Genomic DNA, 25,517 nt, shown 5'->3' on the forward strand with positions numbered 1-25,517 from the left:
CATTTGGGCTGTTTCCACGTCTTGGCTATTGTGAATAGTGCTGCAATGAATATGCGGGTGCATGTGTCTTTTTCAAGGAGAATTTTGTCTGGACATATGCCCAAGAGTGGGACTGGTGGGTCATATGGGAGTTCTATGTATAGCTTTCTAAGGTACCTCCATACTGTTCTCCATAGTGGCTGTACCAGCTTACATTCCCACCAAGAGTGCAGGAGGGTTCCCTTTTCTCCATACCCCCTCCAGCATTTGTTATTTGTAGACTTATTAGTGATGGCCATTCTGACTGGTATGAGGTGGTATCTCATGGTAGTTTTGATTTGCATTCCTCTAATAATCTGGGATGTTGAGCATTGTTTCAAGTTTTTGTTGGCCATCTGTGTATCTTCCTTGGAGAATTGTCTATTTAGGTCTTTTGTCCATTTTTCCATTGTGTTGGCTTTTTTGCTGTTGAGCCGTATAAGTTGCTTATATATTTTAGAGATTAAGCCCTTGTCTGTTACATCATTTGAAACTATTTTCTCCCATTCTGTAAGTTGTCTTTTTGTTTTCTTTTTGGTTTCCTTTGCTGTGCAAAAGCTTGTCAGTTTGACTAGGTCCCATTGGTTTATTTTTGCTTTTATTTCTGTTGCTTTGGGAGACTCACCTGAGAAAACATTTGTAAGGTTGATGTCAGAGAATGTTTTGCCTATGTTCAATGGTGTCTTGTCTTATATTTAAGTCTTTAAGCTATTTTGAGTTTATTTTTGTGCATGGTGTGAGGGTGTGTTCTAGTTTCATTTATTTGCATGAAGCTGCCCAGGTTTCCCACAATTCTTGCTGAAAAGACTGTCTTTTTCCCACTTTATGTTCTTGCCTCCTTTGTCAAAGATTAATTGACCATAGGTGTCTGGGTTTATTTCTGTGTTCTCTGTTCTGTTCCATTGGTCTGTATATCTGTTTTGGTACCAGTACCACACTGTCTTGGTTACTGTGGCTTTGTAACATTGCCTGAAGTCTGGGAGAGTTATGCCTCCTGCTTGGTTTTTGTTCCTTGGGATTGCTTTGGCAATTCTGGGTCTTTTGTGATTCCATACAAATTTTTGGATTGTTTGTTCTAGTTCTGTGAAAAATGTCATGGGTAATTTGATAGGGATTGCATTGAATCTGTAGATCACTTTGGGTAGTATGGCCATTTTTACAATATTAATTTTTCCAATGCAGGAGCATGGAGTATATTTTCATCTCTTTACATCTTCTTTAATTTCCTTGATTAATGTTTTATAGTTCTCAGCATATAAGTCTTTTACCTCCTTGGTCAAGTGTATACCCAGGTATTTGATTTTTTGGGTGCAATTTAAAGGGTATGGTATTTTTGTATTCCTTTTCTAATATTTCACTGTTAGTATACAGAAATGTGACTTATTTCTGAATGTTAATCTTATATCCTGCCTCTTTGATGAATTTGTTGATCAGTTCAAGTAGTTTTTGTGTTGAGTCTTTGAGGTTTTCTATATATAGTATCATGTCATCTGTATATAGTGACAGCTTTACCTCTTCTCTTCTTATTTGGATGCCTTTTATTTCTATTGTTTGTCTGATTGCTATAGCTAGATGCTATTTAAAGCACTGAAAGGAAAAAAAATATGCAACTTAGAATACTCTATCCAGCAAGAATATCATTTAAAATAGAAATGGAAATATAGAATTTCTCCAACAAACAAAAGCTGAAAGAGTACAGAAAGACAAAACCCATTCTAAAAGAAATACTGAAAGTGCTTCTCTAAATTAAAAATAAAAGAAAAAGAAGTAGGAAGAAATAGGATGGAGGAAACCACAACTGAAAAGCAGTCACATAAATAAGCCAGCATACAGATCTAAACACGAAGATGTTAAAAAAATAAAATAAAATAAAGACATCAAGTTCATACAGTGTGGGCAAGGGAAGTTGGAAAAAATAGATTCTTTTTTTATTTTAATGATGTGTTTGAGCCTATATGATTATCAGGCTAAAGTAAGCAGATATTGGAAGGGGTTAATATACTTAAAAAACAGGGCAACCACAAATCAAAACCTAACATTACATTCACAAAAACCTAAAAGAATAGTAATCAAGCATAAAATAAATAGAATCCATCCAACCAAAAGAAGAAAAGAGAAGCATAGAGTCAACTGGAAAACAAGGTTCAAAATGGCAATAAATACATATCTATCAATAACCACTTTAAATGTCAATGGATTGTATGCTCCAATCAAAAGACACAGAGTGGCAGATTGGATAAAAAAGCAAAAACCTTCAAGCTGCTGCCTACAAGAAACTCACCTTAGGGCAAAGGACACATATATATTGAAAGTGAGCAGATGGGAAAAGATATTTTTTGCCAGTGGACAAGACAGGAGAGCAAGAGTTGCAATACTTGTATCAGACAAAATAGACTTTAAAATGAAGGCCATAAAGAAGGACACTAATTAATGGTTAAAGGATCTATTCAAGAAGTGGATATTACAATCATCAATATATATGCCCCCAATATAGGAGCACCCAGATAGCTCTAACAAATACTAACAGACATAAAAGGAGAAACTGATGGGAATACAATCATAGTAGGAGACTTTAACACCCCACTCACATTAAGAGAGAGATCCTCTAGACAGAAAATCAATAAAGCACAGAGATCCTAAAGGAAACAATAGAAAAGTTAGACTTAATCAACACTTTCAGGACATTACATCCAAAAACATCAGAATACACATTCTTCTCAAGCGCACATGGAACATTCTCAAGAATTGATCACATATTGGAGCACAAAACTAACCTCATCAAATATAAGAGTATAGAAATTATTTCAAGCATCTTCTCTGACCACAATGGCATGAAACTAGAAATCAATCACAGGGAAAGAAATGAGAAAAAAATCTACTACATGGAGACTAAACAACAAGCTACTAAAAAACCAATGAGTCAATGAGGAAATCAAGAAGGAAATAAAAAGATACCTTGAGACAAATGATAATGAAGACACAACCACTCAGAATCTATGGGACACCACAAAAGCAGTGCTCAGAGGGAAGTTCATAGCAATACAGGCCTTCCTCAAAAAAGAGGAAAAGTCTCAAATTGACAACTTAACCCACCACCTAAATGAATTAGAAAAAGAAGAACAAGAAAAACCTTCTAAGGACAAATAAAGCACCTAGGACATCTCTGGGCTACTTGTTGTGGGGACTCAGAATAGACTGGATAAGGCTTTGCTGAAGTTAGTTTAAGTGGAAGTAAGGAGGGTGACTTAGAACAGCATAAATTAAGAAAGTCAGGTGTCTCATGGAGGTGAAATTTAGTATGTAACAACTCTTTTATAATTATATAACATGGAACTTAAAGGCCCAAATTCAGAAAAAAAAATGTTCAGAGTGGCCTAAAGACAACAAAAGAATAGTGAATGAAATATTGAACATGGATTTCATCACAGTTACAGATGTAACGAAGTATTCCTTAGGTATTTTGAAGTTAAAAATAAATGTCTTGCTTGGCATATATCCTATTCCCTCATTTATATTTATATGTGAATTTGACTATTTTTAGACTTACTGTTATAAATAAACAAGCACAATCCTTTATAGAAAATCCACGGGAAGTGAATTTGGTGATAGAGCCCCCCCCCCTTAATTCTTATGTCTGAACTAAGTAGAATTAATGCCCTGACATCACAGAAAATTAAGTTATTCATCACCCTGAAGAGAGGAGCAGGAGCAGAAGAAACTAAAATTTGTTCAGAAACACTGGCTTTTCCAATGGATGGAAATGTCAAAATGGTGGCCATCAACTGAGGCCTGCCCTCGTTCCCTGACCTTTAGCCCGAAGTACCTTTGTTGTCATGCCAGACCCTCAGCTTGCAGAGGTGGCCCAGGCTCAGCATGTCAGGAAAGTTGAATGTGTCAGTGTTGTTCCGTTCAAACTTATTCCAGTTGGCCGACTGCTTCAGGGCCAGCGTCCCGCTGTCTCCATTCTCTCCAAAGATGATGATGAACACGTTGGCATCGGTGCCCGCTCCTGGGGTGCACAAGACAAGCAGTCTGGGTGCGAGCCTCTCTGCATCCCAGCCCTCTTGCTCTGGATTTTCTCTTAGGATCCTGGGAGGAACCAGGGGTGCAAGGGGCAATTTCAGAGTCTTGGAAGCCAAAGGTGAGGCCAGAAAGGGCTGCTCAGTGTCCTGGGAAACCCAGGTCTATAATTCTATCCTTCATCTTAACTCTTGTGTCTTGCAGATGTGGTTGGGCTAACTGGAGTCCCAGTTAGCAAGCATGAATGGTTGGTTTAGTATAAGAACTCACCTAGTTCTGGGGAAATATACCTGAACTTAAAAGTGTGCCATATAGACTGGTTTTACACTTTAAAATAAACTCCATCTGCAGTGGGAGCCTGTGGGGGTTTCTGAGCAGAGGTGTGAACCCAAGTTGTGGCTGCAGCCTATGTTGCAGTTGCAGCAATGCCAGATCCTTAACCCACTGTGCTGGCTGGGAGATTGAGCCTGCAACGCTACAGAGACAATACTGGATCCTTGGCCCACTGCACCACAGTGGGAACTCCTGCAATGTGTTGCTTTTAAACAGCTCAGAGGAGTTCCTGCTGTGGTGCAGTGGCTTAGGAATTTGACTACAGTGGCTTGGGTCACTGGGGAGGTATAGGTTCAATCCCTGGCCTACTGCAGTGGGTAAGAAGGTTCAGTGTTGCCATGGCTGTGGTGTGGGTCACAGCGGTGGCTTGAGTTCCCTGGCCAGGGAACTTCCATGTGTATTGAGTGTAGCCATAGAATTAAGGGGAAAAAAAGTCTACAAACAATAAATGCTGGAGAGGGTGTGGAGAAAAGGGAACCCTCCTACACTGTTGCTGGGAATAGAAACTGGTGCAGCCACCATGGAGAACAGTTTGGATATTCCTTAAAACTGGAGTTACTATATGATCCAGCAACCCCTCTCCTAGGCATATAGCCAGAGAAAACCATAATTTGAAAAGATAACACACACCCCAATGTTCACTGCAGCACTATTTATAATAGTCAAGACATGGAAGGAACCTAAATGTTCATCAATAGAGGAATGGATAAAGAAGATGGGGTACATATGTACAAAGGAACATTACTCAGCCATAAAAAAGAACCAAAGAATGCCATTTGCAGCAACATGGGTGGACGTACTGATTATCATACTAAGTGAAGTAAGTCAGAGAGACAAGTATATCACTTATACGTAGAATCAAATTTTAAAAAAATACGAAGGAATTTATCTATAAAACAAAAACAAACCATAGATACCAAAATCAAACTTATGATTACAATAGAGGGAGAGATAAATTAGGTGGATGGGAATAACATATACACATTACTGTATATAAAATAGATAATTTACAGTGACCTACTGTATAGCATAAGGAAATCTATTCAATAGTTTGTAAAAATATATATTGGAAAAGAGAACTGATATATGTATATATATAACTGATTCACTTTTCTGTACACCTAAAACTAAAACAACATTGTAAGTAAACTATAACACAATAAAATTTTAAAAAAAATAAAAATTTTAAAAGGAAATAAACTCCCTCTGATGCAAGGTGAAAATTCCTTGTTCCCAAATCTGCGTCTGGTTGACATTCTGCACTAGAACTACACATCATTTGCTTCAGCCAAATAGAGGTACTGACCCCAGTTGAAAAGAAAAGGCTTCTATGGAGTTCCCGTCGTGGCTCAGCAGTAATGAAACTGACTAGTATCCGTGAGGACACGGGTTTGATCCCTGTCCTCACTCAGTGGGTTAAGGATCCAGCATTGCCATGAGCTGTTGCATAGGTTTCAGGTGCAACTCAAATCCTACATTGCTGTGGCTCTGGTGTAGGCTGGCCACTACAGCTCCAATTTGACCCATAGCCTGGAAACTTCCATATGCCACAGATGCAGCCCTAAAAATAAATGAATAAAAATTTTTAAAAAAGAAAAGGAGTTCCCGTTGTGGCTCAGTGGAAACAAATCCGACTAGGAACACTGAGGTTGCTGGTTCAAACCCTGGCCTTGCTCAGTGGGTTAAGGATCTGGCGTTGCCATGAGCTGTGGTGTAGGTTGCAGATGCAGCTTGGATCCTGCATTGCTGTGGCTGTGGTGTAGGCTGGCTGCTGTAGCTCCGATTTGACCCGTAGCCTGGGAACCTCCATATGCCATAGGTGCAGCCCTAAAAAAAATAAAATAAAATAAAAATAAAAAGAAAGAAAGAAAGAAAAGAAAAGGCTTTTGGAAGAGGTGATCTCTTGAAGCTTTTCTAATACATACCCTGCAGTTATCAATGAAATTATTGTTTTCTGAGAGCACACCATAAGACGATGAGGCACTTGAAAACATATGAACACTTGGAATTTTAAGCAAAGAGAGTGAAGGCTTCACTCTGTGGAGAAGAGGAAGAAGTGCCAAGAAGAAACCTTGCCAGCTGTACTAACCTGTCATGCATGCCTGAGATGCTACCATTGAGAGCTTCATTTCTTTGGCTGAGTGCTTCTCTGCTGAAAATGCAAGCGACCAGGGCCAACAAGGCAATCCCTCACTAGCCATTTCTAGGTAGTATGAATTTGCCATATTCCTTGCAACAGCCTCTGGAGAAGAGGCTTGGTATAGGGGAGGGTAGGTAGGAAGGCATTGCTTCCTTCTCAGCTGCAGGCCTTTGCACATGCTAGAATTTTTGCTTGGAAGGCCTTTCCATCTGCCTTACTGGCTTCTGTTTGTCTTTCTGGGCTGGACTCTGGCACTACCTCTGGGAGCTCTCCATGACCCTTGCCCCTGATCTAGGGAAGACGCCCCACTCTGGGTTCCCAAGCACCTGTGCCGACCCCTGTCAGAGCCTCAGTGATGTCAGTGAGGCTGCACACAGATGTCAGACACACACAGGCTCAGGGACTTATCTCCATCCTAAGACCCCAGGCCAAAGCCCATATTTGGAAGATGGTGGCCAAGCACAGGGATGTGAGAAGGAACCCAAGGGCATCTGAGATTCATGGTGCCTGGGTGAGAGGTGCCAGGAGGAAGCAGGGGGACAGAAGGCCTCTGAGCCAAGCTCCTGGGCACCGCCTTCAAAGGTATTGGCCCTATTGCCCAGTAATGTTCCCTCCTACTTCCTTGATGCAGGAAGGACAGTGCCAAGTCAGACATGGGAGCAGACTTTGTCCAGATAGAAGGTGACATTCTGTGGAAAGGAGTTGTACTGACTAGCTTTTGGAAGACCTTCCAAAGAAAAAGAATTCAGAATACTGAAGTTCCTGTTGTGGCTCAGTGGTAATGAATCTGACCAGGATCCATGAGGATGAGAGTTCGATCCCTGGCCTCGTTCAGTGGGTTAAGGATCCAGCGTTACCGTGAGCTGTGGTATAGTTTGCAGACGTGGCTCAGTTCTGGCATTACTGTGGCTGTGGCATAGGCCAGTAGCTGTAGCTCCAATTTGACCCCTAGCCTGGGAACTTCCATATGCCGCAGGTGCAGCCCTAAAAAGACAAAAAAAGTTTCAGGACCTGAGCTGGGACAGGTAAGGTTAGTGGCAAGTGGGCGTAGGAGAATCAAGGGACTCCTGGACTCACCCAGGATGTCACTGGTCTTCACTGAGACGGTGTAGGAAGTCCACTCCATCATCTCCTCCTCGTCGATGACGGCACACATCTCACACACCAAGGTCTTCTTGCCCTTCCGCTGGGACAGCCAGTCTCCATAGTAGAACATGGTCAGGTCTCCTGTGTTCATGTTCTTCAGGAGGATCTGGGTGAGAGGGGCCAGTGCAGGAGCTCCTCCCTCACCTCCACCAGCTGCCCACCTGCTAACACAACCCCGTCTTCTGGGCCCCAGGGATTCACAACCCCAGACCTGAGACAGGTTCTTCTGACATAGACTCGAGGCATGAAGAAAGGGCCCTCTCCAGGACAAAGACCCTGCCCTGTGGGTCCGGCAAAGGGTCTGAAATCCCCACCGTGACTTCCCTAGCTTGGTGCGTTGGAAATGGGCAACTCCTTTGAATAAGTTTCCTGAGAGGTGCCTATCACTGTGCATGAGAAATGTTTGCTGAATGAATGGCAGAAAAACAGACCAATCAAACCACTGTCAGCCATAGACCCTTGGGAACAGTGTACCAAAGGTTGCCAGATTGTCCTCGGTGGGTGCACTGTATTGCTGGCTCATGAAAAACCTGCTAAAGGCTGAACAGGGAAGTGGAGCCTGAGGGGACTCAGGACAGATGGCCTTTGACGGGTGAGGGTTGAGAGGATGACTCAGAGGGGAGCAGAGGCCCGAGATGGAAGAAGAGGCAGTCTGATAACTGTTCAAGGGGCACTGGAAGACCCCTTTCCATCCTGCCTAATGTTCCCACCGTGGGAGCCTCACAGCTCCAGGTCCTGCTGCCCCCCTTCTCATTCCTCCTCCCAACTCGCTTCCTCCAGAGCCCACTTCCAGTCTCTGTCCATGATGCACTGACAGGGCACATTGTATCCCCTGGCAGCTGATTGAGTTTTGACTGGACACATGAGACTATGTTCCCTGATTAATTCACACCAGAGGTCATATTGGACGGCATAGGCCAGGTTCGTGTAATAACCCTCTAGGGTGGCATCTGTACTTTAACAAGGTTCACTGACAACCCCAATGAACAGGAAGAAGGGCTGGGCAGTGGGTGAAAAGGAGGGTGAGGGTCCAGCCATGTTACCCTCTCTAGAAACCATTCGGGCCGGTTGCCCAGGCCATCAATTCGGATCCGCATCTTGGTGAATGGAGCAATGTCCAGAATCTCCATGATGAAGGTGTCATTCTGCTCCCGCTCAAATCTGGGGATGGAGAGGAGAGTCATGAAGAAGGGAAGCTGGCTATGGTGAGGGGTGAGGCCATGACACGGACCAGATCTGAGGTAAGGAGAGGGGGCCTTTACTCAGCTCCCTAGTAGCCTGTCTCTTGCATCCCAGATGTGTTCCTGAAAATTCTTTTGTTGTTGTTGTTGTTGTTGTTTTTGTCTTTTTGTCTTTTGAGGGCTGCACCCGTGGCATATGGAGGTTCCCAGGCTAAGGGTCTAATTAGAGCTGTAGCCTCCAGCCTACACCACAGCTACGGCAACGCCAGATCCAAGCCGCATCTGCAACCCACACTATAGCTCACAGTAACGCTGGATCCTTAACACACTGATCGAGGCTAGGGATTGAACCCGCAACCTCATGGTTCCTAGTCGGATTCGTTTCCGCTGCACCATGGCAGGAACTCTGTGTTCCTGAAAATTCTTTGAGGGAGTTGCTGGTAGAAATGGCCCTGAATCAGAGCTACCAGTTACAGAGTTCCCATTTAGGCTGAGCGGGTTACAAACCTGACATAGTGTCTACGAGGATTTGGGTTTGATCCTCATCCTGGCTCAGTGGGTTAAGGATCTGGTGTTGCAATGAGCTGTGATGTAGGTTGCAGACGTGGCTTGGATCTGGCATTGCTGTGGCTGTGGCGTAGGCTGGCAGCTGTAGCTCTGATCAGACCTCTAGCCTGGGAAACTCCATATGCTGCAGGTGTGGCCCTAAAAAGAAAAGAAAAAAAAGCTACCAGTTTCAGGTCCTAATCTCATAATGCCAGCCACATAGAATAGTCCCAGCTCCTCTCTGGAACTTGCTTTCCTCATCTGTAGTCTAGGGGAAATGACACTAGCCCTGTAATTTCATAAAACTCTCATGCAGACTAAATGGATGTGAAATCAACTTAAAATGTAAAAAGAATTCCATAGCTTCAAAGCTTTAAATGAGATTCTACGAGTGACATGGATGCCATGCATGGTGGGTCAGGTTGTGCACTGCAACTCTAGATAGCACCTTCACATTTTTCTACACACAATACACAAATTGAATGCAGTGGCCCTAGTGGGTAAAATTGTGAACAATTGTAACATGGCTGGTAAATAGAAGGTAACATCGCTTTTGTTGCTATTACTATTTTTCTATGGAATCATCATCTCAGAGATGCTCTATCTTTATTTCGTACTGCTCTTCCTGCAGTGCTGCATGCATAATGCGACTTTCAATGCTGACATTGCTTGACTGCTCACTGATTCCAGATTATGCTGCTGATAAGCCCCTGGAGGTAATGCAGATATCACTGGAGACATGACACTGCATGGCAATTTTATGCTTCCTTGAATACAAGACATATTTTTAAAAGCAGAGGACAGCCAGTGGGGGCTGGGATTGCGAATGCTGCAAACCGAGAACTACTCCAATGCTCAACTTGCTTATATGCACTTTATGATTATTAGAAGTAAAAAACACTCTCCCAGAAGTCTGCCCTAAATCCCTCCTTCTTCAATTTAATCCATCGGTCCCTTTGGTCACATGGAACCTGGAAGGCCATGTTCATAAATTCCCCTGTCAAGCTTATATCACACAGTGGAGAGTCTCTCAAATAAGCTTTCAACTTATTGATTCTTTACTCTTGTCAGGTGTATAATTTTGCAGATCAAAGGCATTTTAGAATTCTTTGTTTTGTATTTCTCTTTAATTTTCACCCTTGAATTTAGCCACATAGCTCCCTTCTATGGAGATTTTTAGGGTGGGGCAGGTGTAAGGAGAAAGGGAGCGACTAAAAAGATTTTCTTCTAGGAGACTGAAGACTGGATTCCATTTGCACCCTCACCTTTCATTATAGGCTAAGCCTGGATTACACCTGGATAGACCTCCTCTCCTCAGGGTAAAAGGCCCGCATCCAAAAGGAAACCCCACGTTGGCTCTTCATCCCTCCATGACACAACAGCCACATGTTTCCTGCTGCTTCAGGCCCTCTCAGAACACACACTGAGGGGCTGCCACTGGGGAAGTGGTCTGCCTCTGAGCCAGGTCCCCTTGCCACTGGCTCTGAAGGACAGGGCTGCTAAAGTAGCTCAGGCTTTGCCCTGCTCATCTACCCAAAGGAGCTCAGCAGCTGAAGAGGCGAGCAGTCTTTAGCTGCTCCTCACTCCCTTCAATTCTAGTTTCCTTCTGCTCCCCACCCCCATCAAAGGCCTCTGTGAGATCAGCCTGAGGCTAGAAGGCACATATTTAATGGGAGATTTTATTTTATTTCAGGTTTTATTTTATTTTTGACTGAGCCCTTGGCATTTGGAAGTTCCCCAGGATCAAACCCACATCACAGCAGCAACCCAAGCTGCTTTGGTGACAATGCTGGGTCCTTAACCCACTGCTCCACAAGGGAACTCCTAATGGAAGAATTTTAGATATGGCTAAGAAGCTAGGTAAGATCTGTGGGTAGCGTGCCTGGGGAAAGGCTGGCTGGCATCAGGGGAAGAAGGGTGTGGGGTCCAAAGCCAGCCTCTCTGGAGCTCAGGCACTTTGTCTCTGCATCTCAGAAACATGGCTGGGGCTCCTGGAGTTGGCAGAGGCCAGAGGTTCAGCTGTAGCTTCACATTAGATCAAGTGCTTTCCAGTCTGGGTTTCCGTACCAGTGGGCCATCCAGCACATGCTCGGTCGCCCGAAATTTGGGGCGGTTCTTTCTTCCTTAGGACGGCAATGGCCAACCCTTAATAGGATGGCCTCGGCTCTGCGCAACAGAGCTAATTGTTTAATTGTCAAGAGTGTGGCCAACCTCGGTGCCTCTACTGTCTCCCTTCCACAGTCCCTTGCAAGAGCCACCAGACCTCTCTGAGGTGCTCATCAGGTTAAGCAGCAATCAACGAAGATGCCCCCACGGGACTCAGGACCAACCAGAGAAATCCAAGTTATGTTCCCCAGTCCAATCGCATAAGATGCCCTGATTCTAGGTGGCACCTCTCCAGCTTCACCATGCCCCAAAGAATGCCACATTCTGAAGCTTTCTCAGGCTCCCAACAGCCTTTGGTCTCTGCCAAACCAAGTGATGATGGCTTACATCCTTGCTAAAAGCAAGCGCTGAAGAAATAGCCTCGGCTTGTTCTCATTTGGCCTTAGTTTATACCCACAATTGCATGAGTCAAACTCCAGCTTCCCTGCTTACTAGCTGTGTGATCTTGGGGAAGTTACTTCACCTTTCTGTGTTTCAGGCCCCTTATTTGCAGTGAGCATATCAGAGGGGATGTTTTGAGTTCATATTTTTTTCTTTTTTATAGCCACATCTGTGGCACATGAAAAGTTCCCAGGCCAGGGGTCAAATAGGAGCTGCAGCTGCCAGCCTACACCACAGCCACAGCCATGGCAATGTAGGGTCTGAGCTGCATCTGCAACTGACTTCACAGCTCGCAGCAATGTCGGATCCTTAACCCACTGATCGAGGCCACGGATTGAACCTGCATCCTCACAGACACTAAGTCGGGTTCTTAACCCAAAGAGCCACAACAGGAACTTCTGAATTCCTATGTATTTAAAAAGCACTTACAATGGTGCCTGGCATGGCGTAGGTGCTCACTGATCGTCAACCGTTATTATAATCATCATCATTTCTGTTGCACAGGGGAGAATTCCAGGAAGAAAAGAGAGGTACAAGGGTGCTGAGGGAAAATAGGCAAAAACTGTCCGCATCAGACCCCCCAGGCATGAGGTACAAAAGATGGGCAGTTCCCACTCTCATGAAGTGCTCTGTCCATGGGAAGAAACCTGTGCCTGGGCCCCGAAGGCTTCAGCATCCCCATCCCCATGACCACCATCCCCATCACTGCCACCGTCCAGAGGTACTTACTGAGTGCCCACTACATGCAAGGCCAGAGTCAAGAGATGTGAGGACTCAGAAAGGAAGGCGCCCTGGATCCTGCCCTCCTGCCTGGGGAGGCAGCAGTGTGGGTTCAGAGGGGAGTGGCTGAGGGGGCTTTTAGAAATCCTAAGCTTGGGCTCTGAATCTCTTCCTTCTGCTGCTTAAGATATGAGGGACCGGGGATGATTTGGGGCAATGGCTGAACATGGAAAACCAAACCCAACCCAGGACTAAGGTGAGGATTCAATAAAAGGCACAGGAAGGAAGCACTACAAGAGGTCCACCGTTATTGTCATGACAAATAAATATCTTAAGAGGCAGTAGAGGGAGTTCCCCTTGTGGCTCAGTGGTAATGAATCTGACTAGTATCCATGAGGATGCAGGTTCGATCCCTGGCCTTGCTCAGTGGGTTAAGGATCCGGCGTTGTGAGCTGTGGTGTAGGTCGCAGACACGGCTGGGATCTGGCATTGCTGTGACTGTGACTGTGGCCGGCACCCATAGCTCCAATTAGATCCCTAGCCTGGGAACTTCCACGCCACTGGATGCAGCCCTAAAAAGACTAAACTTAAAAAATAAATAACAAAAAGAAAAGAGGAAATAGAACATAATGCTTAAGACTGGGGCTACCTGGGTACAGTTCTTGGTGCCACAGCTCACTGACTATGGGACCTTGAGCAGCATGACTTGACCCTGCTGTGCCTCAGTTTTCCTACCTATAAAATGGTACTGCTAATAATGGTTCTCACAGAGTTACAGGGAGGACTACGTGTGTCAATACATTCAAAGGGCTTAGAAAAAGGCATTGCACAAAACAAGCCCACATCGGGGTCTGTGCTATTGCTGTGATTCTCTCAGGTGTTAAGCTTCATGAGTTTGGGTATCTTGTCTCTCTCCAGTGTCTAAAACCAGTAAGTACCGGACATACACTAGATGTTCAAGCATTTTTAAATAGTTTAAGAATTATTTTTGTTTTTTCTCAATTATTCTGAGGTTGAGTTGCAAAAATAAAAAAAAGTTTCTGTGTTCCCTTTGCCCAGCTACTCCTAGTGTCATATCTTACATTATCAATGTAACAATTAATGAAAACAAGAGATGCACAATGACATGATGCTATCAACTAACCTACAGACTTTATACTTGACATTTTTGAGTGACGGAAGGAAGGGAAAATGGAGGGAGGAAGGAGGAATGGAGGAAGGAAGGAAAGGAGGGAGGAAGGGAAGTGATAAAGAAGAAAGGGAAGAGTGCTCTGAGTTGATGTGATCAAGGAAGGCTTCCTGGAGGAGGTGGACTTGAGCTAGCACTTGAAACAGAAAGGTCTCAAAACAGAGGGAGTGGATGAAGGGCATTCCAGGAAGGAGGAATGACGTGGACAGAGGTTTGGAGGTTGGAAGGCCCCAAGGGCTGGAGGGCTGAGGACTGGATCGTGTGGAGGGATGAAGGGCAGAGGCCACCTCCAGATACCTGGCCTTCTTTTTGTCTAGCTGCACTTCCTCTGTGCTGCCGTTGATGCCATAGAGGGTCATAAAGATGTTGGAGTCAGTGCCACCACCAACCACGTCACCTGTCCACACCGTCATTTCATAGAGCACCTGCCACGAGAGGAATGTGGGTCCTGAGCCTTGGCCTAACCACCAACCCCACCCACTTGCCTCACTCTCAGCAAGGCAAGACCACAGGCCCTCCAAGCTCCATGACTCTGAAAAGAGCCCTCCCCCTATTCAATTGTGAATGTCTGGAGAGGAAGATCCAGGCTTTGTCATTGACTGTGTCCCCAGGTGTGTCCAGTTCAGTGCTGGAGAGGAATTTGGTTTCTGATAGAGAACATGTGTACAGCAGAAACATGACTAAAAGCCCCAGAATCAACTGGTTTCCTTGTCACTTGAATCCCAACCTAAGTCCGTGCATTCCAGCAGCAGGTGTTGGCCACACAATGGCTTTTGGAGCCATTGCAGTGTCATCTGAATCTCAGATCTGGCCCCTGCTAGCTGTTGAACCTAGGTAGGTGCCCCATCCTTGCCAGCTGTTTCCTCCACAGTAGAAGAGGGATAAACACTTTGCAGAGTCATGAGAGCTGAGGCACTTTGCCTTGGTGCCTGGCACTGGGCTTGGTGTCAAGGAGAAGGAGCACTTCTAGGTGACTGTCCCTCCTTCATGCCGCAGGCAGCACACAATCTGCACGTCGTGAGTGGCAATTGTATTGGGGCTGACCTTTGAGAACCTCTGCCTCCATTCACTTGTCTGGGGTTTTCACTTTAGATTGGGATTTTGCACTTTTGCCTGAGGTTTGCTCCAAAGAGGATGTATTCCTTTTGTCTCTGCTGGAGGGGGCCACCTGCTCCTCCCAGGACAGTGTCCTCACTGAAGCCCCTGCCTTGTTTCTTCCTCTGGGAGGCAGCTTCCTGGCCAGAGGGGCCACCGTCATCCCTGATCTAGACTGTCCTCTGGTCTTGAATTTCTCTTCCATGGCCTCTCACCTGGTGCCCAAGGGCTAGCAGTTAGGCCTTGAAGGTTCAGGAGAGGCTTCTACATGGCCAAGGAGATGCCAGGCTGATCATCTCCTCTGCACATACCTGGCCCTTCCCTGCCACTCTCGCTGCTGCACTGCAATATCATTCATAAAGATGCAGAGTCCCAGAGTTCCTGCTGTGGCACAGTGGAAACGAATCCGACTAGTATCCATGAGGACGCGAGTTCGATCCCTGGCCTCACTCAGTGGGTTAAGGATCCTGTGTTGCCGTGAGCTGTGGTATAGGTTGCAGAGGTGACTTGGACCCTGAGTTGCTGTGGCTGTGGCATAGGTAGCTCCAACTTGACCCCTAGCCTGGGGACTTCCATATGCTGCAGGTGCAGCCCTAAAAAGACAAATAAACAAATAAATAAATGATGCAGAGTCCCCACCACCCGGATAACTTCAATCCCAGTTACTCATGGCAGCGATCATGCTCCCGACCTTATGCCTTTCCAAGTGGCACCTAGAACCATCACCATGACACTGCAAACTTAGAAGAAGCACCTCAGGCCTGGCCAGCAGAACGTGTTTGCCAAGGGAGTACTTGAAAAGCACCTTGCTTTACGAGAAAAATCCTCTTAGCCTACCTAACAAGGGCATGGGCAATGAAAGCAGAAACCTGATACTGTTCTGCTCTTATCCAGCAGACCTAAGAAACAGAATGATCAAAATGACTGCTTGGGGGGTGCCGGGGGGTGGGGGGGAGACTGACCCCTTAAGGCTGGCCCCTCCAGACTCCTGTGTCCTCTGTGTCCATCTTTCTCTCCGTTACACAGACACATCTCTTTTTCTGTCATAGGTGTGTTTTCAGAAAGAGACACAGAAACGGGGCTTTTGTGATTCCAGTCTGATATCAGATGTCCTGTGGAGGTGGCCAGTCCAAAGAGCCCTGTGGTTCTTTGTAAAGTGACAAACCCGTGCTCTTTTGTAACATGAATAACCGGGGTGTGGGTCTGGATTTCCACAGACCAAAGAGCTCAGAGGGAGATTCAGCTATACCGAGGTGGGGGTGCATGTGTGCTGGGGGTGCACACACTCGCCCACATGAATGCTGGGAACTGGGTCAGGACAGAGATCCCTGGATGCATTGTGCTCTCCCCACCATGGACCGTCTGGCCATAGATACAGGTGGCTGGGTAAGGGAGGTGGGTATCTATGCTGTAGAAAGTTCTGCTCTCTGGCTCACAAGCAGGGGATGGGCAGGCATTCACATTCCTGGTTTTTAGAGCCTATAACTCAGCCTTTCCTTCTGTTTTCACATGCAGTACAGGCAGGGCACACTCAGGTCCAGGACGGTTTCTTCTTACTTTTCATGCATGGCTTCTGACCATTTAGATTAACTGGCAGCCCCTGGCTTTGGATTTAGGAACAGATATGAGGGCTGAGGTCTTCTGTTGACCCCACAGCTTTTCAGAGAGAAAGAGAAGCTTGCGGGGTCTTGTGACACAGAGGCCTCTGAGCCATCAGCTGGCCATGTGTTTTTGGGCCCCAGCACCCAGGCATCCTGCCTCCTGCCTGGCACTGACCTGTGAGTTTGTACATTTTGTCCCAGGTCATTTGGCCGATTAGAGGTGGAGCTGGGACAGGAGCCCAGAGCTCCTGCCTTCCAGCCTTTTCCACTTAAGGGGAGATCTTGTGCAGACAGGACTCACTGCACTATGAGACCAAGAGGCTCACAGTATCCCAAAGGCCATCTGTCCCCATCACTGGGCTACTGGTGCTGATGGAACAGCCTTTGGAGAATAATGACTCTGCATATCTATGTAGAGTATGCAAGGCTTTCCTTAATCTCATTAGTTCTCATCTAGATCCTACATGGAACAGGATGGGAAGTATTATTTCCATGTGCTGTATGAGAAAGCCAAGGCTCAGAGAGGCTAGATGACTTGCCCAAGGTCACACAGCAGAAGACAAGAGGAGACTTAAGTCTCTTGGCTCCTAGCAAAGTGGGTCTGACTGGTATAGTGGGCTGCAGCCCCTGCCAGTGCCCCAGGGTCTGTTCCTTCTCTCACTTCTGTCTCCCTTGCTGCTCTCCCAGCCCAACATGCACTGCCCTCTGCCAGGCCATGCGTTCACACACGCCCTCCATACCTTCACCCCAATGTTCACCACCATGGCATCCAGAAGGTCAAAGACACGGGAGGTAATGCCATCTCCTCGGTCCTTGGCGAGCCAGTAATTGCAGCGCAACGTGTACTTGGTGCCCTGGGTGGGCACAGCCAAGCACAGCTCCTCCACCAGCCAGCAGCTCTCAGGGGAGGCCCCGTCATGACCCAGCTAGGAGAGGACACACCAGGGCCATGAGGATTGGGCACAACTGCTCAGTGTCCTCTTCCCCATTCTACAGCCTCAGTGATGCCTTCCAATGGGCTATGCACTCACTGACCCAGCTCCCTCCCATGAAGATGAAGAGATTTTGAATATGTAATTAAGGTATCTAATCAGATGACCTTGAATTAAAAGATTTTTCTGGGGGGTGGGGACAGAACTAATTAGGCCAGCCCTTTAAAGGAGGGTCTAGACATCAGAGATGGAAGAAGTCAGAGAGATCTGAAGTAGAACAGATCTTCTCTGAATGGCTTTGAAGAAACAAATCGACTTGTTTTGGAGAAAGCCACATGGCAGGGAATACAGATAGGTAGCATCTGGACCTGGAGGCCTTGGTCCTACAGCCACAAGGAAATGAATTCCTCCAACACCCATTGAGCTTTGGACAGGACACCGAGCCTCATGTGAGACTTGATTTTAGTTCAGTGAGACCTTGAGAAGAGGACCCAACTAACTCATGCCTGGGGTCCTGACTCAGGACACTATGAGATCATGTATTGCTATGGCCTTAAGTTACTAAGTCTGTAGTAGCATGTTACACAGCAATAGAAAACTAATACACAGGCATCCCCATCGGAGGGGTGGAAAATGGACCTGGAGGAGCAAGTGACTCATAGAAGGTCACCGAGCTGGTGGACGGCAGAGGCCAGGAGCTTTTCCTCTGCTGCCTGTACTGAGCAGGGCTCAGGTCAGCTCCTTCCTTCCCTGGGAGTGATCACTGTCCCAAGGTCCTAGGGCCCAGCACCTTTATTTTTTTTTCCTTTCCTTTCTCTCTCTCTCTCTTTTTTTTTTTTTTTTTTTTTTTTGCTTTTTAGGGCTGCACTCCTAGCATATGGAGGTTCCCAGGCTAGGGGTGTAATTGGAGCTACAGCTGCCAGCCACAGCCACAGTCACAGTAAGCAGGATCTAAGACATGTCTGCGACCTACACCAGAGCTCACGGCAATGCCGGATCCTTAACCCACTGAGCAAGGCCAGGGATCAAACCCACAACCTCACGGTTCCTAGCCAGATTCATTTCCACTGTGCCATGATGGGAACTCCCAGCACCTCTATTTTCTTGATGACGCCCACATCCAAGCCTGCAACATAGAACTCCTCCACGGAGCCACAGCTGAAGCCCTTCTTCCCTTGGGGATAGTCCAGCCAGATGCGGTTACTGCGCTCGTCATCCTCCCCGATGAGTAAGATGAAGGCTCGGCTGTCAGTGGCTGCGTCCTTGTGCTTCCCCGTGGTGACTGACACATAGTAGGGAATAACTGCAAGAGATCATGGGGGCCCAGACTCATGATGGGACAGATGGACCAGGGCAGGCTTGTAGACTTGGAAATGTCTTCTGGAGGCATGCATCTCTGCTCCCTGCCTCCAAGACAAAATACAACAGAGCTTTTCAGGCTGGAGAGTGACCTGGCCTCCAAGGAGTGAAGGTAAATCCCAAGTGAAGGTCAAAGAGAGCATTGTGGCCACATCTAAAAGCCCTATTGACCAATTATTTTAGTTGCACCTAACACTATCATTTGAAGCAGGGTAAGGATAATAACCTCTAACCAAGTACAAGGGTTAGATGTCTGAAAAGCTTACCATGGCCAGCAAAAATGAGGTTGGCAAAAGCAAGGTCTCATGGGAAGTACGAATTCATGGAAGAATAATAGAATATTATTATACATGCAACATGGTAAATTAAAGTTCTAGAAGGCATTCATTTCCAAAACAAACCAAATCAATCAGCATAAAAACTTGCTCAGGTAGTATGGCATAGAGTTCTAGCTGCCCACACAATATCCATTCTGCTTGTTGCTAGAGGTGGTCATGATACATAAAGTGTTGGGAAATTTTCTTTTAATTTTGGAGGGTCTGACTCCACTGAGAGGAGCATATTTTTGCTCCTTACCTATCCACTCATTCTGCTTGGGATGTGGATGTGATGTCTGGAGCTCCAGCAGTCATCTTGGAACCACAGGCAGCCTTTAGGATGGAAGACTGCCAGCATGGTCTGGTTGAAAGAGCCCAGGTCAGGTCCCTGACTTAACCAGATTTGCTGTATCAGTTTCAACTGCTACTCTTTGAACTTTTATGTGTAGGGAAAAAAAAATCCCTCATTTTTTTAAGCTACTACCTTTAGGTCCCTTGTTATTTGTGTTGCAAATTGAAACAGGATGGAGAACCTTCTCTTGGCTCATCTTCCTCAATAGCTAGGAGACACTGCCCTGGTGTAGTGGGTGTTAGGTAAGGTTATGCAATCTAACTTTGAAAAGTTTCTAGACTAGACTTTCCTGGCTGGAATTACCTGAAACGTTTTCTGCCCATGGCCTCATTTCATCTTTATAAGGAGAGCACCCCTGATCACAGTGCTGAATTAAGGAGAAGCACTTTCTTGTGGGTCCTGTCTAAGAAGGGAAAGTATAAAAAGATTGGCTCTCTCTGCCCAACACAATAGACCCACCATGTGGTCTCCTGGAGAAAAATATAGTGGTTGACACGCTCTTACATCTAAGAGAACTGAACAGAAAAGCAGTGAATTTAAGTGTCCAACAGAGAAATATATAACTGCCTTATCTCAAAAATATGGCTGAAAAAATGAACTTCTCAGGGGATTACAATATTGTTTTATGGAACAGGGGGAAAAAATGAAGCTAAAAGAGATACTTGTCCAAGGCCACATCTTTTCTTGTCAGCATTAGAAATGAAGCTTAAGTCTCTAAAAAACCAGCTCAGGACTTCTCCCCCTTCCTCCCCTACCCTCATCCCTGCCCCACCTCATCACGCCTTAAGTTTGCATGGCTAAGTCCTTTGAATGATGCTCTACTAACATGCAAATAATTTGCATTGCTGCTGTTCGTGTCTGTCTCAAGAGAATTGTCCTAGGTTCTCTGGGGTGAATCTGTATGCTGGGACTCTGGGTGAGGGCAGAGTTAGGATACCCTCCTGGTGGTAGACCAGCAGATTAACCTGAACCTCTCTTAGCCTTTGTTTACTTGCTACCCTCTGTAAACAAAATTAACAGACAGAACCTCAACTGGAATGCAGAAACCAGAAAGGGGAGGCTCTCACTCCCTATGACGTTAGTAGAACCAAACAGGAAGGAGAAAGACTCCCCTTTCTTTCCTGGCAACAACTCAGCCAATGAAAAACCGGTGGACTTTTTGTTTACTGCAGCCCCCAACACCATTTCCCAAAAATTCTACTTCCTTGCGGTGTGGGGACTTATGTGGAGTTTGCCAAGGTCTCAGACTCTGAATTGCAATTCTCTGCCAAAACCCCATCTTGATGGAGAAATAACTGGCAGTCTGTTTGTTTTAGGTCCTCTTTCCTCACGGGATTATTGTGGGGATGGAAAGATGTGGAGACTAGGTAAATTACAGAGTGCTATATGGTGGGGTTAACACATGGCCTGTCCAAGAACAGCTGAAGCACATTTCCATGTGCCTGCTGCTCCTCTGACGAACACTCTGTGGAGCTTACCAGGGCCCTCCTGAACGTAGTCGGCCATGGGCCCCGTCACCATGGCGATGTCGATGTCTGCCATCTTGGAGCTCAGGGCGATCTCCCAGAAGTCAGCAGGGCTGCTGCAGTTGCTGCTCCGGTCCCCGCTGTACTCCTGTCCAGAGGAGGGCGAACCAGGTGCATCACACCTCTGGCCACCCCAGGGAAGAGGGCGATGACAAGCTGTGCCTGACCCAAGGCCCTCAGCTGCCTTTCACACACCTTCTCATAAAAGAGCCTCTCCAGCCGCCCATCCTCCTTCTTCAAGGACAGCCAGCGTCCACACAGGAACAGGAATTCATCCTCATTGGTGTCATTCCAGATCTCCACCTTCTCTACATACCAGTCTGCACACCATTTGGTGTTGTCGTGGCGAAGCTTGATCTTGTAGATGACGCCCAGGTCAGCAGCCTCGATGATGAAGGTATCTGCCTGGGAAGTCCAGACTGTGGACTTGGGTGGGGAGCATGGCCCACCTTCCCTGACTCCAACCCCGTCCATTCAGTTTCTTCCATCCCCCTCAACTGTTGGGTTGACCTGATCTTCCCAGCCTGGAGCCCTCCAGGCCCAAATCCCTAACACAGAAGGTTTGGTGTTCCAAGGCCTCACTGCCACACTGGCCCTGTTTTGCAGCCCAGCTCCTCTTGGGATAAGCCCTGTGGGTGTTTGGAAGATGGACCCTGATGAGCTGTGTGAGTGGGCTGCTCAGTGTGTCCTGGCACCTGAATGTCCTTGGTTATGAGGAGTGTTGGCATAAGGTCAGATGGGAGGCTGGGGGATAAGAGTGGTGCCAGGAGGTGAAAGTTTTCTGGATAATGAGAGGGGGCTTGACATTCCTAGGAGGAACCTGGCAGTTGGAGGAGTCAGGCCAGCCTGGGGGGAGCTCAGGGGATAACACCTGGCCCATGGGTTCATGAGGGATTTTGTGGTGACATGACATAGGCTCTCCTCTGTGACTCTGATTATGTCTTTAGTAAGGTGACTTTGCCCTCTTGTGTGCTTGCATAGTTTTAGAATTGCTCTGTGAGATGTGCAGTTCTAGGCCTTAGGTGAAATGGGGAAAAATATAGGTTGAATGCAGCAAAGGAAGGGAATGAGGGAGAGGTAGGCCTGAATGACACCTTCTTTCCTTCTGAAAGATATGCCAAGTCACTGTGCTGAGTGCTGGGAACCCAGGGAGGGTAGGACGCCCTGTGCCCCTCCTCAGCACAGCCTGGGTGCGGGGGGGTGGGCAGCCACCTGGATGAGGACTGGGACAGGGCTGGCCAGACTTGCCAGGTGGTGGTATTAAGCTGAATGTGTTGGACTGGGCCTTCCAGGGAGCCAGGGCATGTCAGGCTGTGGGCTGAGGAGAGTGTAGGCGAACAGTGCAATGCTAACTGCAGGCCGGACCTGTGCAGTCCTAGGGCCACTGGCAAGTGGCTGTGTCCATTACAGCAAGAAGGGGCATGGCAATTTCACTTTGCATCTGTCCTAGGGGACACCTTCATTTGTGCACAAGGATGTTTATTGCAGGATAATTTTTTGCAGTGGAAAACTGGGACCACCTAGGTGTCCAGTGTTTAGGGAACATGAAGCACCATGACAGTGTCGTGGGTGGAATGTTATGTGTGTGGTGGTTTCAAAGAACAAACCAGCAACATCTGTGTTTGACTCTCTTGATGGAAAGATTTCAAAGGTATTCCATTGCCTGCAAGAAGCATTCATAGAGGATGATGCCTTTTATGTAAAAAGGTAAAACTGCAGAGCTGCATTATGTATTTTCTATAGGTATATGGGGACGGATGCAAAAGAGGCTTGGAAAGACCTGGAGACAGGAGAGAGTGTGGGGTATTATGGAACCTGGGGCCCAGGGGTCTGCAGGGGAGTCTGTGCAGGCAGTGAGGGTTGTGAGTCACCCAAAGGGCTCAAGCCAGATCTGGGATCAGTGGGGAGCCCTGATGGGCTGAAGTACCTTTGGACAGGTTAATTGGGGAAGCCTGGAGGATAGATTGGATTTCAGGGGCCTGGCACAAGGAGAGCAGGCTGGTTCAGTGAGCAAGGTGAGGAGTTCCCCTTGTGGTTCAGCAGAAACGAACCCAACTAGTATCCATGAAGATGCGGGTTCCATCCTTGGCCTCGCTTAGTGGGTTAAGGACCTGGCATTGCCATGAGCTATGTGTAGGTCGAAGACAAAGCTGGGATCCCAAGTTGCTGTGGTTGTGGCGTAGGCCAGAACCTGCAGCTCTGATTCTATTCCTAGCCTGGGAACCTCCATATGCCGCGAGTGCAGCCCTAAAAAGCACCCCCCCCAAAAAAAGAAAAAAAAAGCGAGGTGAGATATGGAAGAGCTGAGTAGTGACAGAATTGACTGGGCTGAATTTATTTGGAAGAGAGACTCTCCAAGACCTGGTGATTGATTGTATGTGGATGGGGAGGGGGTGCTGACGGGAGAGGAATGTCAAAGGTGACTCCTGGATTCTGGAGCAAATGATTAGAGATGTGGGGGCTTTTAGATGCTCTGCAGTGAACTTAAAGCCCTAAATTATCAGTAACTGAGCCAGAAGTAGTCCAGCTTCCCTGATGGGATGTCAAAACCAGAGGAAAGAGGAGAAAGGGGTGAGGCAGATCAGGGCAGAGACTTTTCTTGTGATCCTACAATTGCCAAGAAAGAAAAAAATCTGAATGTAAACACAGAGGAAAATGGATTGCATCACCTTCCTTTATACTTTCACTTGTTTATTCACCCAATAAATATTCATTGTGCCAACTCTGTACTGGGCTCTGTGAATTTAGCTACAAACAAGTATCAACCTGTCATCTGTGTGGCACACACTGCTGTCTGACAGTGCATTTTCCCGGCTGTGTGATGAGGCACAGGAAAGATGGGCTTTCCCAAGCCTCAGCAACAGTCAGCACTAACGAGGAGTTAACTCCATGCCAGGCAAGGTTCTAAGTCAGTGAACTTATTTTCTGTTGGAGGAAACTGAGGCACAGAGATGCTACGTACCTTGCCCAAGATCACACAGCTAGCCAGCATCAGAGCCAGGACCTGAACTCTGGCCCCAGGCACAGGTCTGGGCATCTGATCGGTGCAGGGCACTGCCAGGTCCCACAGCAGTGTATGTGAGTGAACCTGATATTCATGTCCCTGCTTTAGAGTCAGGGACACCACAGGAGTCCCTTGACCTCTTTGGTTTCCTCTATGTTTCCAAAATAAATAGACCTCCTACTAGCTACCTTACAAGTGTGGCAAACAGTTACAGTGTGTGTGTGTGTGTGTGTGTGTGTGTGTGTGAGAGAGAGAGAGAGAGAGAGAGAGAGAGAGAGAGAGAGAGAGAGAGAGAGATAAATTCTTTTCTTCCTGATACAAAATGCTCTTCTATCTCTTGTGCAGTTTTTCAATCCAGGGGTCTAACTAGCAATCACATTGCTATTCCCACCCCAGCAGCAATAAACCAAAGATAATGGTAAACAGTTCATATCTGGATGTTGGAGCCATGGCAGCCCCATAGGGCTCCTTCCAGGCAGCCTGACTCACGGGGTCACCTGCCAGCTGCAGAGCCACTTAGATGATACCTGCTTTACTTGTCTCAGAGCTACTTTCCTCCTCACCCAGTAGCGAATATTTCAACACTGAGGGTCGGGCTTAGGCAAATCCCTGGTAAACATCTGCTGGTTGATGCAGGAACCCCAACAGCACATGGCTACGGGGAGGACCAAAGGCTGGGTTCGGAGCGCATCACCTTGCTTTCATCCCCACAGCTGTGCCCTGGCCTGGGGGTTTTGGCAGATTTAGGCGAATAGACAGGAAGAAGAGAGGCTGAGAAGTGATGAAAGGGGGAAGGCAGGGAACATGGGACAGGGGAGCTCCAGCAGGGTGACAGGGAGAGAAGGGAATTTTGGATGGATATCACCTCCCCTCCTTTTTTTTTTTTTCTTTTTAGGGTCACACCTGCAGCAAATGGAAGTCTAATGAGAGTCTTCCTAGGAGTTGAATGAGAGCTGGAGCTGCCAGCCTATACCACAGGCTGCAGCCATGCAGGATCCGAGCCGCATCTGTGACCTACACCACAGCTCACAGCATTGCCAGATCCTTAACCCACTGAGCAAGGCCAGGCATCGAACCTGTATCCTCATGGATACTCTGTCGGGCTCTTAACCTGCTGAGCTACAACAGGAACTCTGTATCTCCCTTTTCGTAAAACCACCATTAGGTTAGAGCTGGTGGGGCCTTGGACACCATCCGATCATGTGGTTTTCAAGCGTTTTTGTAGCCACAGAGTCCCCTGCTTAACGGAAGGCTTGCCCGGCACCCCAACAGATAGACCAGGTCGAAGTGGACCAATGTGAGAAGAGTGGGGTTCCTGTCTGCCCCTCATTCCCTGCTCCCCTGGGCCCCAGTGCACAGGCTCTGCATAGTGAAGTTTAGCTGACTCACATCAGGCTCCATAACTTCACGGATGAGGAAACTGAGGCCAGAGAAGCTCAGCTGTATAAGGAATGGATGGTGGAACCAGGCCTCCAGACCCATAGTTCAACC

General features: G+C 46.9%; 1 protein-coding gene across 4 annotated transcripts in view; it reads right to left on the minus strand.

Annotated features, from left to right (window-relative positions):
* Positions 1–25,517, minus strand: part of LOXHD1 (lipoxygenase homology PLAT domains 1) — a 202,333-nt gene that overhangs the window by 34,152 nt on the left and 142,664 nt on the right. For 3 of the 4 annotated variants that reach the window (XM_047769424.1, XM_047769425.1, XM_047769422.1), the window contains 8 exons: positions 21,218–21,427; positions 20,975–21,110; positions 18,563–18,771; positions 17,277–17,462; positions 14,138–14,265; positions 8,701–8,818; positions 7,589–7,763; positions 3,842–4,027 (listed from right to left, as the gene is read on the minus strand). In XM_047769424.1, the coding sequence (XP_047625380.1) occupies positions 3,842–4,027; positions 7,589–7,763; positions 8,701–8,818; positions 14,138–14,265; positions 17,277–17,462; positions 18,563–18,771; positions 20,975–21,110; positions 21,218–21,427 (1,348 nt within the window). The remainder of the gene's footprint in view (positions 1–3,841; positions 4,028–7,588; positions 7,764–8,700; positions 8,819–14,137; positions 14,266–17,276; positions 17,463–18,562; positions 18,772–20,974; positions 21,111–21,217; positions 21,428–25,517) is intronic. The other variant, XM_047769423.1, reaches the window with a different exon arrangement.

Source organism: Phacochoerus africanus, chromosome 2 (assembly GCF_016906955.1).
Source record: "Phacochoerus africanus isolate WHEZ1 chromosome 2, ROS_Pafr_v1, whole genome shotgun sequence".
Taxonomy (NCBI): Eukaryota; Metazoa; Chordata; class Mammalia; order Artiodactyla; family Suidae; genus Phacochoerus; species Phacochoerus africanus.